General features: G+C 36.3%; 1 protein-coding gene across 1 annotated transcript in view; it reads right to left on the reverse strand.

Moving 5' to 3' along the window:
• Positions 1-5,856: 5,856 nt before the first annotated feature.
• Positions 5,857-15,155, reverse strand: part of LOC149781263 (uncharacterized) — a 68,132-nt gene continuing 58,833 nt past the window's right edge. Inside the window, exons 2-4 of the mRNA XM_089935349.1 lie at positions 14,615-14,815; positions 10,824-10,896; positions 5,857-8,064 (exon numbers count right to left, since the gene is read on the reverse strand). Of these exons, the coding sequence (XP_089791475.1) occupies positions 7,499-8,064; positions 10,824-10,896; positions 14,615-14,815 (840 nt within the window). The 3' untranslated portion in view covers positions 5,857-7,498. The remainder of the gene's footprint in view (positions 8,065-10,823; positions 10,897-14,614; positions 14,816-15,155) is intronic.

A 15,155-nucleotide genomic window follows, 5' to 3' on the forward strand; every position in this document is an offset into this window, starting at 1 on the left:
TACACAATTTATTGTTATTTCATGTCTAAAATAAAGGAAGTCTTTCATATGCTTACGAATTTGCATTGATATTATAGAAAATACAATCTGCGTTTCCTAGAACATTCCTAATGTATACAAGCCATTGGCAATGGTATGTATTATTGCGTGAACAAATATAGTTCTTCACATGGCGCTGTTAAATAATATTTTTTTTGGTACAAACTCTTGGACACCGAGATCACGTTCGTTTTGAATCGTTTTCTGTCAATTTTGCATTTAAATTGACATTAATATCCTTTGACTCGATATTAAAAGTAATATTTTTCTGTAATATTTTTCATTCTCATGGTTGATTGTTGTTGTTTTAGGATTTTCAACACATGCTTGGCTATTCATGGCGGCCAGTATAAATGGTGGATGAAGAACTCTAGAAAACACCAGAAAGAACCACCGAGCTATTGCGAGTTTGCTCACATACCCACACTGGCCGAGCCAGAGACTCGAACCTACGAGGACAGATGTGAGATTCAGTGATCTGTAAAAGCGGGCGCCTTACATCTCTCGGCCAAAATGGGGGCCCAAAGCAGTGGCGTTTCGAACGCGGCAAGAGCGCCTCGCGGGGTACAAATGGGTAAAGAAAAAAACATCTAAATACGTAAGATAAATGTTGATACTTAAGGTATGACTGGTCATTTGGGTGGTGTTTATTTTATACCTATATCAAACAAGGTGTGTGCAACACCGATTGTAGGCTCCTTAATCAATTAGCAATTTCTTAACACATATAGGAAAATAATCGAATGTCAAGCTTCATCTGTCAATTGCTGTTCCGAATAGCTAGCAAGGTCATCTAGCCAACCAAACCCATATAAGAGTCAAATTGCATCAATGTCAGATAAGACATGAATGGGCCAAAGTAAATTCTGTTTCCCTTTAAACTCGAATCGCAGCCATTCAGGTATCATTCACCTAACTGACACCTGTGTCATCCAGTGTTATTACTAAATGCTTGTCAATCCCTAAAACGCACATAATACAAATGAAATAAATATGAACCTCCTTCCCTTAAATTCTTTCAATTTTGTACAAATTATGAGGATGCAAAATGAAATATAGCAATTTATGCTAAAACCAAGAACAACGTTTTGTTCCGAAAAGTTTTGATTGTTGTAGCTGAATGATTAATATATTTCCGCAGAAACAACCATTTATATTCCACGTTTTTGTCCGAAAGCAATCACACGTTTTAAATGAGTAACTAATCTCTTTCCTCAGAAGCGGTCACTAACGTGACACTTGGGACAGTAATGACGTTCGGTATTCTGTAAATTAGAACTTCGCTTATAATTCGGTCTATAGTATGTTGCATCATTCAAAATCTGTGGAGACATGTCAAAATGATGGATTATACAGTACATTGATCGTGCAAAATAGATATTTTTAAAAAATCATCAAGCAGGCATGATGACTTATTTCTGACCGTAACATTAGCTTGCTTTTGCCACCGTTGTGAATTTGAAAGCTGTTTTGATTATTTATTAAGCTCGCTGCACGAATCAGATAATTCTGCTATTAGTAACATATTCAACGCTTAAACAGTATAATTAATACTTTTTTCCACTCCTATGTTTCATTGTAGAAATTAATTCAGATACGAATATAAACCGAAAGAATCATATTACCAAAATGAGCTCTGACAATCTTTTCAAGTGAATGTGGTACAAATATAGAGTGATACTAGAATAAGACTTCTTTTGATATTTTCTGAGCACGCATGAAAGCTAACTATTACTATTTAAAGATATTAATTTCAAATTTCGTTTGATTTCAACCCCATATCGATTAAATCGCATCATTGTAAACAGCGCGTGGTGGCGAATAAGATTAACAAGAAAGCTGTAATTTGCGATTCAATGCGGTCTTATATTTCAATACTTACCTGAATGTATTCTATTTTAGTGCTTAAAGATAGTAATAGTTATTTAGATTGTTTTACAAACATGATAATGCTTATAAAAGTTCTTACCTACTCGAAAGCATTAATATCGAAGTTGTAATAATGTGTTGGTGCCCAGTTTGAGATGACTATGCGAGTGGGTTTCTTTTTCTTCTTCCCGAATTTCAAAGGATAGCACAGAGCAAGCTTCAATATCAACGTAATATAAATGTACTGAAGCTTTGAAAAGGAATGAGAAAGTCAAAGTTCCTTTTTAAATTATATTTTCAATATCTTATATAAACCTTATTCTAAGCTTATTGTCATCTTACTCGCTGTTATTGTCATCGTGATTACCATTCCACTTAATCGTACTTCTGTTTCTCCCCCTGCTCCCTTTCTTCAGATGCTACTTATGTGTGACCGGAGATTTATTTTTTATCAATAAACGTTTTGTTCTGTTTTATCTACTACTCCTTTTCCTTCCTCATACTATCCCCCTTCTGCTTCTTCTTCTTCTTTGAACCAATGGAAAACAAACGTTCACTTGAGTAGTAGCTGGGAGCCAGTCTATGATAGCCAGTCATTAACTGGCTTGGATTACACCAACAAAACTTAAGACTGGACTCAGACTGCATATATTATTAAGCAACATGATTGGCTGAAACTTCGAACTGATTTATAATTGACCGATTAAACATCTTGAGTCTAGACTTGACTTTAAGATATAATGATGGTGAAATTCAGTAGCGTACTAACGGGGGGATGGTGAGAATCGTAGGGTGCGATTGCCCAGGGCGCGAGAGGTCTTGGGACGCCAAAATAGCCGTGAATGATAGAATTTAGATCCTGGGGAAAGCCACCAAATGTCATAAAATTGCTGGACAATCGTTGGCGGTCAAGACCCTTGGTCCCTCTTTGGGCGCTCACGTGGAGATTGGATTCTGAAATCTACTTCATTTTGAACGAATAGTACCTAAGTTTTCGTCTCGCTGATCGGGGCTGCTGGGGGGTGGGGAGAGAGAGAGAGATAGCAAGAGAGGGAGAGAGAGAGAGAGAGAAAGAGAGATTATTGTTTTTTTTTAAACGAAACTCAATGAGAAATGTAGGCCAGGATTTTTTAGGATCAAAATAAAGTGGAGCAGTGTCCTGGCCTTTGTTGTTGTATGTTCGAGTATGGCACTTAACGTTCCTCGCTCTAGTTGACTCATTTGTAAATACGCATAGCAATCGACGGGGTTAGCCAGCTATGGGCTGGCGTTCTATCAGAGGAAAGTCAAGCATTCGCAGTAGCTTTCGCCTATGAAAATCACGACAAGCTCCAACGTTTTCGGCCTTTTTCTTGCTTGCTGATGTCTAATATTTGAGAACCGCGTGGTTATAATCATATCCTAACACCGGGATGGCAACATGTACAGATTTGTCTACACAGTAATGATTTTCGTCGTAGATTTGGGTGTAGAGAGTGATAATGCAAAACAGCAAGAAGGTCGGGGTAGGTGTGTGTGCTCACGAATTTACTTTGTTAAACTGATCAGTTATTTCGAAGTCCGTTTTTTCTGCTTGATTATCTTTTAAACGTGTATCTAGCATTTAAAAATATTGCCAGCTCTAGGCGTACCTACTTCGACTTTTATGCCACTTTTTTCTACTTCCTTAGTGATCTTCTTATATATGGATTTCATTTCCTAACTGCAGATAACGGTTAGAATTGTTTCATTTTTATTTAGTTTTCATTGTTTTTCCTTCAAAATCTGCATGGTCACCCTGTAACACTATGTCGAGTCATTCAGACAGTCACTTTGGAGGCTCACTATGTCGAGCCATTCGGAGAGTCACATTTGTAACTCACTATCTCGAGCCATACAGACAGTTACATTGGTAACTCACTATCTCGAGCCATACAGACAGTCACATTGGTAACTCACTATCTCGAGCCATACAGACAGTCACATTGGTAACTCACTATCTCGAGCCATACAGACAGTCACATTGGTAACTCACTATCTCGAGCCATACAGACAGTTACATTGGAACCTCACTATGTCGAGCCATACAGACAGTCACATTGGTAACTCACTATCTCGAGCCATACAGATAGTTACATTGGAGGCTATGTCCGAGTACTAGAACTAGTCTCTGTGCAAATATTGTTCAATCAATCAACATTTCTGTCCCATGCCTCCTCTTGGCGTTTGTTCGATACGCTTCGAATTTTTTGTAGTACTAAACAATTTTACATAACTTGCCATGGACTAATTGTGTCATTTCATCAATACTGGATATGCTTTTTTTTTTTTTGTTTGTTTGTGTATTTGTTTGTGTTTTTTTTTTTTTACAGTGATGTCAATAACGCAAGCTTGCTTGTTATATTTGTAAGAGGACGATTCCGGTGCAGAAGCACAGCTGTTTTAGCCGTGATTACATTAAGTTATGGTTTATAATGTTCATGAGCTACTGCCCATTTCCTCCTGGCTCTACTTTTATGTCTTTACCCGAACCCAAAAATCATCTTGATTCATTGTTGTGGGAAATCAGTCCGTTCTCTGCCCACTTTACTCTGCATGTAAAAATATTGTCTGGGATACTGTTATTAGAGCCTTATATATTAAATATCTGACATTTTTTGTTTAGTATAGCTTTTCATGAGATCGAAAATAGAGAATCGGATTTTCAAGCGTCACGCGTATGTGGTTGCTGTGACCGTAAAGGGAATAATGATAGGAGTTAAGCGTTGTCTCTCTAGTCTTTTTACTGATTGTGCTTTTCTAATCTTTGTCGAGTTCGAGATTGTATACATGTTATTTTTTTAAAGAGATTTATTTTGATAACGAGTGGCGTCAAAGGTCAACGGGTACATCATGGTGATATGTGGCTGAGGTGATTTATACATATCTAATACAAATGGAACGAAATGCACTCCTAAATGGCGTAGTCTATTACTTGTGGGCAGCAAGGAATTATGGGTACTGTATTATCGACAATCAAAGATATCACAAAGCGGAGATACAGAGGATTTCACTATCATTACAAGTTTTCTTAAAGCAGCACTGAACGGAGCAGTATAATTGGTCATTGGGTACAAATATGATTGAGGAGACATCCATATTTTATCTCCAGGTTTCTCTTTCATCATTTATAGTGGTGTCAGCAATGAATGATTTCATGGTGTGTGCAGAAGGAGAAGATTCTGGCGATAAAACACATTTCAGCTTGTGTATGAAATATTCGGGACGCCTTATGTATGAAATATCTGAGATGCCTTGTGTATACGAAATATCTGAGACTCTTTATGTATTTAAGATCTGAGGGCCTTGTGTATGAAATATTTAGGACTTCTCTTGTGTGACATATTTGGACGCCGTGTGTGTGAAATATCTCCGATTTTTGTGTTGTGTAGTTTCTGTATGGCTTAAAAATCACGACTTTTAGCCATTTTCAAAAATTTCGCTGAGGGAAGATAATGATTCTATAGCGATCTGCTTTGTCGTGCCAATCTTTTTGCTGAGTATATTTCTCCGTTCGCTGACGAGTTTGAAAATATGTAGATGTCAGTGATTATGGTTCATTATTAAATAGCAGATGACCTCAAAGACAAGACCGTACATCGTGAACCATGGCAGTTGCCGAAACCCTTTACAGCATCATATATAGCGAGGTCAAGTGAAAGTGACTCGTTGTAGGAAATCTGACAGATACGTTTTAACTGGGCATCTAATAACCTGACCCTCGATGTTTTTTCAGATGCCAACAACATAGGGTTGCGTTCAGTTAGGATCTGATTGTCATCTTGATCAGCATGAAGAAAATTAGTTCACCTTCTGATTCTGAAGTTTATATTTGCCATTTTTCAATAACCTTTAAAAAAAAACGAAATAACATGCACGGCACGCAACTCTCCCTTAAACTTTGTTCGAACATAATTCTCAAACTAAAGGTTTGTGAGCCAAATGTTTTTATTGTAATCAAAAGCATTGAAGGTATTGAAAATATTATTTTTTGGAAATAAACGTGACCATAAGAATGAACAGAATTTGCACACTGTCATAAGGAATATATCACATGTATAACACATTTATTAATTTTGTTCCAGAAAAATTACCATTTTTAAAATTAATCATAAATGTCCGATCATAATATTTTTCTGATAATAATGATTTTGATTTACCAACTACAATTGTGAAGAGCCTTAAGAGTAATTTTGAAAGTATTACTTTTCTTTGAAAGTGTTAGTTTCCTTTGAAAGTGTTACTTCCCTTTAAAACCGTTACTTCCCTTTAAAAGTGTTACTTCCCTTTTAACACAAAACAATCTTTCTATGATATTAAGTAAACCTTCATTTCTAGAGTGTAAATTAAAATACCTGAAAATAGTCTGGTAGCACTTGTTGCAGATGAAAATTGCGCTAAGAAAATCTCGGCAAAGAATTGTTTTATGAAGAATATGTTTACTGTCTTCGTCCGCTAATCATTTGCCACGATAAGTCGAAGTAGGGAACACGTACATTTGAGAAAAAAAAGTAAAAATTGTACACTTTAAAAAAAGTCTTCCTTGTAGGGAAAATTGTACATTCAGCTGGAAAATGGCGATGGTCAATTGCAAATCCGTAGAGTTGACACTGATTAATACATACTACAATCGCACTCTAGATTTGATGTTATCTTGATCATTCAATAAGGTCGGTAAGAAAAGTACTTTCCTCGTTCGGACACTGAGAGCTTTTCGAATTTAAATAAAGGTAAATAAAAGATCTTTCACTGGAGTTAATTTAATTAATTTAATATGAATTTTATGAGTAGTTGAATAATGGTATATACCACGAGCTGCAACAAACTTCATCAGCTCCTGAGACATGAATACGATTTTGTTATTCTTTGTTATATAGCGTTAAGGACTGCATTTCTTCATGCCCAAGTTTACACGCAAAAACGTGAATCAAAAACCCAAACCTACCATTCTATAGTGTTAAGCTATTTTTAATTTAATAATAATGTTCTGTTGTTTTTTCACTTTATATTCAGACATCTATATGTTATTTCTTTAATGCATGGAAGATGCCTTTGTTCTGATTAGTACACTGTGCTGTAGAAAGAAATACGACACATTGTAAGGGAGATTCCACTAGCGTCACAACAGAAAGCCAAAACATAAACGTCTAACCTTTCATGACTTTCAAATTGAGATGTATAACAAATCAATCGTATACATTCTGCTCATGAGTATAGACACTATATATATATATATATATATATATATATATATATATATATATATATAATCTGATTTCATGATATTATATGTCTGATGCAGATCTGTTTCCTAATGTTACTGGGCGGTTACCATCAATAACCCTTTTTTGTCTTTTGAAGAAACAATCGGAATATGATGTTTCCAACTATAATGTCATAAAATTACTTCAAAAGACGAACTAAATTCTAATCTATGTGTACATTGCGTAGGCAGAAATAAAGATGGAGCCGAATCTGCACAATTTTGTTACAAGATCTAATCTTTCAAATGCAGTCAATAAAATAGACTGGTTTTTTTTCTTTCATTAAATAAAAGTTGTTGGACCAAATCTTATTCCGAAGTTTTGTCTGATTTGCTACGCTTGAATCGATGGATTTCGTATCCACCAAGAGAATCTAATTCAGCTTTCTTCTCTTGTTCCGATTTTTTGTATACACTGACTCCGCCTAATGTATCTAGTCCGCGTTTATATCCATATACATCCTCTCCACCAAGAGTTGAAATCGCCCTCTTGCGGCCATAAGGAATGTATGAACCTCCCAGAGAATCCAAGGCTCTCTTTTCAGTACCCTCTTCTAGACCTTCATACAGTTCTTTCGGATATCTTTTGTAAACATCGATTCCACCGAGAGTGTCGAAACCTCTCTTTTCCCCATGAACAGCCATTCCACCCAGGGTATCCAAATACCGTTTCCGATAGCCGTGTATTGCCATGTCTCCAAGATCATCAAAATATCGCTTTTTGTAACCATGGACAAAAGCTCCACCTAGGGAATCGAAATATCGTTTCGTTTTTAATAAAGGGTAGTCGCGCTTGTACCCATGGATAGCGGATCCTCCAAGTGAGTCAAACATACGTTTGTCCTCCATCATCGTCTCAGATTTACCATCTGCATCTGCAAGGATAAATACAAAGATTACAGCATCGTAATTCAAGTGAAAATTTAAAATGTAACTTTTAAAAATGAGTTGAATAACTGATGCATGTTCAAATAATATGAATCGGAAGGGACGACTAAAAGCGGCAGAAGACGCGATAACTTGGTGGGCGTCGGACTATCGACAGAAAAGGTGCGATTTCGAATCCTAACATGGACCAGCCCTTGTCGGCTACCTTGGTGTGTCCTTGGGCAGGGCACTGTACTCCAATTGCCTTGGCACTAAATAACCTACTTGTGTTTCTGTGACATAAAATACCAAAATCTAATCAAAGCAAATAATTTTAACTCCAAATCAAGGGTCGGGCTAATATTATTCCTGCGCCATGAATTTGTTATCCAAAATGCATCTAGGTGATCATAACTGGTTTCATCACTCGAAACGTCATCGTCCTTTCCGTCGCATGCTTGAAAAACAAATGTGACAACACCAACCAACCCCACCTACCCACATGTCTGTAAATAACATCCATTTTTAACTGTTCGTATACGTGGTGTAGTCATGATATCACAATACGTTCATTTGTTTCACAATGGTTCGATGCGATATCATTACTAATAGCAACGTTTGAGGATATGGAAACTGAATGATTCTCAATATCTTTTTTCTGTCTTCAAAAGTTTCAAAATTACATGAAAAATTAAACATGAAGATATATAATTTATGATGTAATGGTCGTAAAATGTAATGATCAACGTCCATCTTTCGCTATGTTGATTCATCATTCGTGTTTAGCAGGGTATCCACCTGCTGATAATGTATCAACTTGGGTTGTATCGTAGCGATTGCTTCTGAGTTTCCCGTTTGACAGCACCGGAAAGAGACGAGGATGTTCGGAATGCAGCTTCATCCAAATGCACGCTGTGATGTCTTATGATTCTATATTTGAGAAGGGGCAAATATAATGGAAACGACGTACTTTGCCCATCTGTTGCTAAGGGATGTATCAGAAATAGGCCGAACACGGTGAAATAACTCATTCCTTCAATCTCAAACTGATTCATACGAGAAAAAAGAACAAAAGAAGCCGGTCAGTGATCACTGTAATCAGCCAACATCCAAGTCACCCAGACAAAAACGTCGTGGGATTAACATTAGACGTTCAGATAAGAAAGTTGTTTAAAAACGCAAAATAGTTGATGACTAAAGAAACATCGAAACGTAACATCGTTAAAAAAAGATTTAACGAGTGCTGGTTTTACTCGTAAGAATTTTCTTTCTTCATTTTGTTCATTTCTACATTCAAACGTAAATGCTGTGTGGCTTTGACAAGCGTTGAGTCTAACTCGGTAGCCTGCGCTGTATCCAATTTTCGATTGTCACCTAATTTAGGTTTGCAATTAACGCTAATCAATGCCTGATTTATCCATTGTTTTCTAACAGATTGATGCGATGTAAAATTGTTGCAACTTGAAAATCATTACATTTAATCACGAGGGTTTTCTTAAGCATAAAAATGTGATTTTTTTTACAATGAATATTACAGGTGTACACTACTGTATGGGTGACACACAACAACGGGTCATTTAAGTACAGTAACTGATATTTTTCATGATCAATGTAGAACAAAATAATTATAACAAGTTAATATTCAAAGTCTATTTTTTATGTTTGGAGTTAATTTTTAGTCATTTCTTGGTGACATTTGATTGATTGCATAATGTACACAAGAGTGTCTACAGTTTACACATTTAAGATATGTGCATCATAGTTTAGAGAGAGAGAGAGAGAGAGAGAGAGAAGAAGAAGAAGAAGAAGAAGAAAAAGAAGAAGACTGAATTAGGCCAAAACAGATATACTGGTCCGAATAACGTATTTAAGAGCAGATATTGTTCCTAATTAGAAAACGAATGTTTTTTTGTTTGCTTTTTTTTATACAAAATTGATATCCCACTGATATATTTCAATATCTCACTGTAAATATATAACACACATAGTTTTCATAAGAACTGAGGGGAAAATATTGAAATCGTTCAATAATCTGTCATGAAATTAACATAAGCTTCTACTTCTCCTACAAGTGAGTGCACGTAATTGTATTTTGATAAATGACGTTCAATTGTCAGATTCATGACTTTCAGGATTGTACGATGTGGTGTTAATTACGTGGAATATCAATATGAAACGATTTATGAAACGTTATATCAGTTACTTCATGTTACTGATTTAACAAAGCCTTAGCTTATGCAAATAAATAAATTGACTGTGTATTTGTATCAAAAAGATGATTGCACTGGTACTAAAATAATGTTACAGATTTATAAAAGAAAATAAAAGAATAGAAAACAGGACAATTCTGCAGCACAATACGATATGATTACGACAGAAAGAGTTTGTATTGCTGGCCATAGGATGACACTAGCTGAATTTAGAGTTTCATTATTTCTCTTCATTATGCCCTCTCAGGGAAAAACAACTGAACAAGTATAAAAGGAGGCCTCATTAGCTCCGTTGGCAGAGTGTAGGACTCTTCATATAGCGATCGCTGGTTCGATACTTACTGACGCCAGCCCTGGTTGGCTGACTGAGTGTGCTAATTGGGTAAGGCACTTAGCTACCATTCACTCGGTATGACATAGCCAAACAAAAGTGCTGACAGTGCCTGAAAAATCAACAAGCCAATTTATTTCTGTCCTGAAAATTATTTATCAAGCATATATCTTATTTTTCCTCCTCCACCTTCTCTTGTATTCAATTGTAGTACCGTATTTCTTACCAGTATCAGCATCCCTGTACAGACGAGTATTCATCCCTCCTAATGCGTCAAGAAACTCCCTTTCTTCCAAATCCTGCAATGGAAGGAATAAAGATAACATGAAGTCTTTCTTTCCCCGTTATGCTTTACAAATTCCCGGAGATATATAACCACCAAGGAACTGACCCTGCAGTAAAAAAAACACCTTCAGCTTATATTTTGAATTAATTCTACAAATTCAAGAGTTATAATTTTCATTGACTTTGTGCACAGTATAAGTTAAATTGTTAATCAGAGTAACGCTATATGCTTTACGTATTTGCTATTGGTGTCGAAGGACTTTACAATGTTTTCTAAGTGCAGTCTCCAGTCCGAGAATAGTTGTGCCCGACAATTTATTTGACTAACTGTCAAGTTTATTAGCCACTAGTGTCTTGACCACAACATTTTAACTAAATAAAAAAGAATATAAATTGTTAGTAACTTTTCTAGGAATCATGGCATAAATATGAAAAATGAAGAGAGTTTATACAATTGCTTCATACACATTTCTGAACACAGTATAAATATGAAAAATGAAGAGCGTTTATACTATTGCTTCATACACATTTCTGAACACAGTAGGATCGATATAATCACTTCCTAATGTGACTGCACCACCAGTAAATTCGGGCCAATCAGTTTATAACTTGTTTTAATTGGCTTTAGTCTTTGTTTCAGGTATGTTTTCATTGCCAAGAAAGTTAATTTGCCACGGTACCAACTTCTGGTAATATAGCAGATCTGCCTAATCACTGTAGACCAGAATACTTTATAATAAAAAGCCAGTCGTACACTTTTTCCCGCTTAAATTTCAAACCAAAAAGGTCCTTAACAACACCTTATAGGTACTTTAGCGGCAATATCTCCACACCATGTATTTACACTACTAAGTTTAATAAATAGACATGTAATGTTTTTTCTCCTTAAGTTATCATTATAATATTTATAATATATAATATTTACTTTTACAATAGTAAAGTGACTTCCTAAACACATAAACTCAGTGTCAGGATCATTATAACGACGACGATAATGAAGGCGACAGAGACATTGATGTTGATGACGATGGCTGCAAGTACGACGATGATGATTGTTGCTGTTGTTGCCGTTAAAATGTACATATATCCTGAATTCTCGTTACTAAATATTTCGTCAAATTACAGTGGAATTATCAAATCAAAACAGTGTTTGCTCAAGATAAATTGGGCGATTTTACACCAAGGTCAGAGGTTATGTTTTAAAACTCATTTGTCAGCATAAGACGAAATGAGGACCTTTTCAAAGATCGTGTCCACAATGTAGTCAATGATATGAAAGAGTGCACTGAGTGCATTTAATAGACTTGTTATTCTAAATAACCTAACTGAGGACCTGCTCAATTATCGTTGCCACAACGTAGTCAATGTTGTGAATACAAACAACGTGACGATGGTTATTAAAGAGGCAACACGTGATAACACCGAATACTTCAATGTTTCTTGGTCATATTATTATTATCAACACGTTAAATATAGTTACGGTGGATGCCAACCAAGTTATCAGAGGGCAGCATGTAATCTGTACAACTGAACTTTAAGAGGCGACTTATACAAGCAACAATTTTGACGTATGATGCGACCAGTGATCATGTCCCAGCCGAGTGTGACCCTTGATCACGTCCTAGCTGAGTGTGACCCTTGATCACGTCCCAGCCTAGTGTGACTCTTGATCATGTCCCAGCCTAATGTGACCCTTGATCACGTCCTAGCTGAGTGTGACCCTCGATCACGTCCCAGCCTAGTGTGACCCTTGATCACGTACCAGCCGAGTGTGACCTTTGATCACGTCCCAGCCGAGTGTGACCTATGATCACGTCCCAGTCGAGTGTGACCCTTGATCATGTCCCAGCCGAATGTGACCCTTGATCATGTCCCAGCTGAGTGTGACCCATGATCACGTCCCAGCCTAGTGTGACCCTTGATCATGTCCCAGCCGAGTGTGACCCTTAATCACGTCCCAGCCGAGTGTGACCTATGATCACGTATCAGCTGAGGTCATTTGGCTTCCTATAAGAGGACTTTTGTTTTTAAGGATTTTAACTTGGCTTTATGTTCGTTTTGTGTGCCTTTTGGGGGATTTCTAAACCTACATGGTGCTGTGTATCCAGGATTGTCAGACCTGCCATCAAACCCTACACCTACCTACCTACCTATCTACATACATACATACATACATACATACATACATACATACATACATACATACATACATACATACATACATGTTGACTGGTCTTCATATGAGATAAAATTAATAATAATAATAATAACAATAATGGAAACTAAAAACGATTGAAGGGATATTCTAGGCATTTTTATTAGAAGAGATATAAAACCAAACAATACACTATCGCTAAAAGAACTAATAAACTTATAATTATAACGTCTAATGAATACCATAGTTATATTTGCAATTATGGAAACATTTATTAAAAAATCCACTTGCACTTAACGTCTTCTAAATGCATTAATTAACGTGATATTATTAGTTATATCTCGTTATCGATATTGTTTTTACCACATATATGTAACTTAAAATTATATGCCGAAACAAACTGAATAAGCGCATGACGTGCAAAGGATATATGGATATATTATAATGCAATTCAGTATATATCTAACACAACTTGCTGATAGTGTTAAGGGTTGCTAATGTATTTATACATGCTGTATACGCTATATACATATATATAATTTAGAAAGAAAGATTGAATATACTAAACGTTAAAGAGGATTGAATATCGAGAAAGAAACACTGAACTACACTGAGTCCGACAAATGCTTCTATTTCCGGACGAATGAAAAACAACGATGATATTGAAATATAAAGTGGGACCGGTTCGCAGGCAAACTTCACATGCTGCAAAAATAGACCCATGTTGAATCTGAAATAATTGAAAACATGATACATGCCACGAAGTCGTCAGTTTTTCCAAGAATAAAAAGCATTTGTATGAAGATTATACCAGATTTTGCGGGCAAATTAACATGCAGCTGAAAATAGGACAAAGATCGGAATACGGAGAATCTCATGCAATGTCAAGATAGGAACGCAGTGGATGATACCCGCTGCTTGATTGCACTGTAGGAAGTCCCATGGCAGTCGTAATTTGACGTCTTTCCGAAGAACCGATGTAAATAAGCCGGAGATAGAGGTAGTTGTCAGAGTAATGTAAATTGGGAGCACTTGTCCCGGATATGCAATAATGAAACTATTTTGAACTGTTACATTTGGTGTCATTCAAGCAGTATGCGTCAGTAAATAGCTAATGAAAAAAAACCAAGAGGTTTGGTTTTCACACAACATGCTATAATATGAACAGCAGCTGGGTTAGAAATACAATTTGTTTGCTTGCTTGTTCGTTTCTTCATCAAAACTGGAACGGTTATCTTCAAAGGTCAACATGAGACGTTTTACTGATAATACGTGCAACTATGCCCCCAACCCACAAAATGAAATATAAGAAATATTCTAAATAATATTATTAAGAACGGTACTTTTAAGGTCTGTATAGGATTGCAATCTCCATAAAAGTTATTCGTTCGCTGGCCGAATAAATTCTCAAACATCCCCCTCCCCATCATTTCTAACATTTTGGGCTGCTCATCTCCGGCCAAATTTAGACACAAAGACTTGTGTGATACAGATGTAGATCAGTCATGCGCATGCGCACATCAGAACAGGAGAGATATACAGATAGGAAAGTCACGAAGTCGCTTTTTATATAGTACTCTTGATCGCTTCGGAAACCCAGCTGACATGCGCCCTGTTAGATCCGAGTAGCCCTCATAGCCAACCGGAGAGCCCGGTGATGGAAGGGCGTATGAAATTTCACCCAATCGCATTTCTTCAGGGGCGTTGTCCTCGTGAGGTGGGCGGCCCATATTTAATAGCTTGTCAAGTTCAGATAAACTGAAACGCTCTTGTCGGCTCTGAAATTTACATGATATAAAAATATAAAATAATATGGAACAAGTCTAATCAAATTAAGAAAACTGCAAATGAAATTGCTGATGAATCATGGACGATCGCATATATACTTTCGTCACTCTTGTTAAGTTTCCTAATTTTTACGTCACCATGGTAATGACCTCTCAAGTACAAACTATTCAGATATGTTGCCATTGACTTCATTCAGTATCTGGTTTAGGCCATAAACAAGTCCCTTTAAAAACTTGTATGAAACAGATAAACTTAAAGGAAGAGAAACTAGGACCGATTCAGGTATTTAAAAAAATCACTATTTGTTTGTAGTTCGCTGTAATTTTGAAT

This window comes from Sinohyriopsis cumingii, chromosome 15, assembly GCF_028554795.1.
Source record: "Sinohyriopsis cumingii isolate HCF-2022 chromosome 15, ASM2855479v2, whole genome shotgun sequence".
Taxonomy (NCBI): Eukaryota; Metazoa; Mollusca; class Bivalvia; order Unionida; family Unionidae; genus Sinohyriopsis; species Sinohyriopsis cumingii.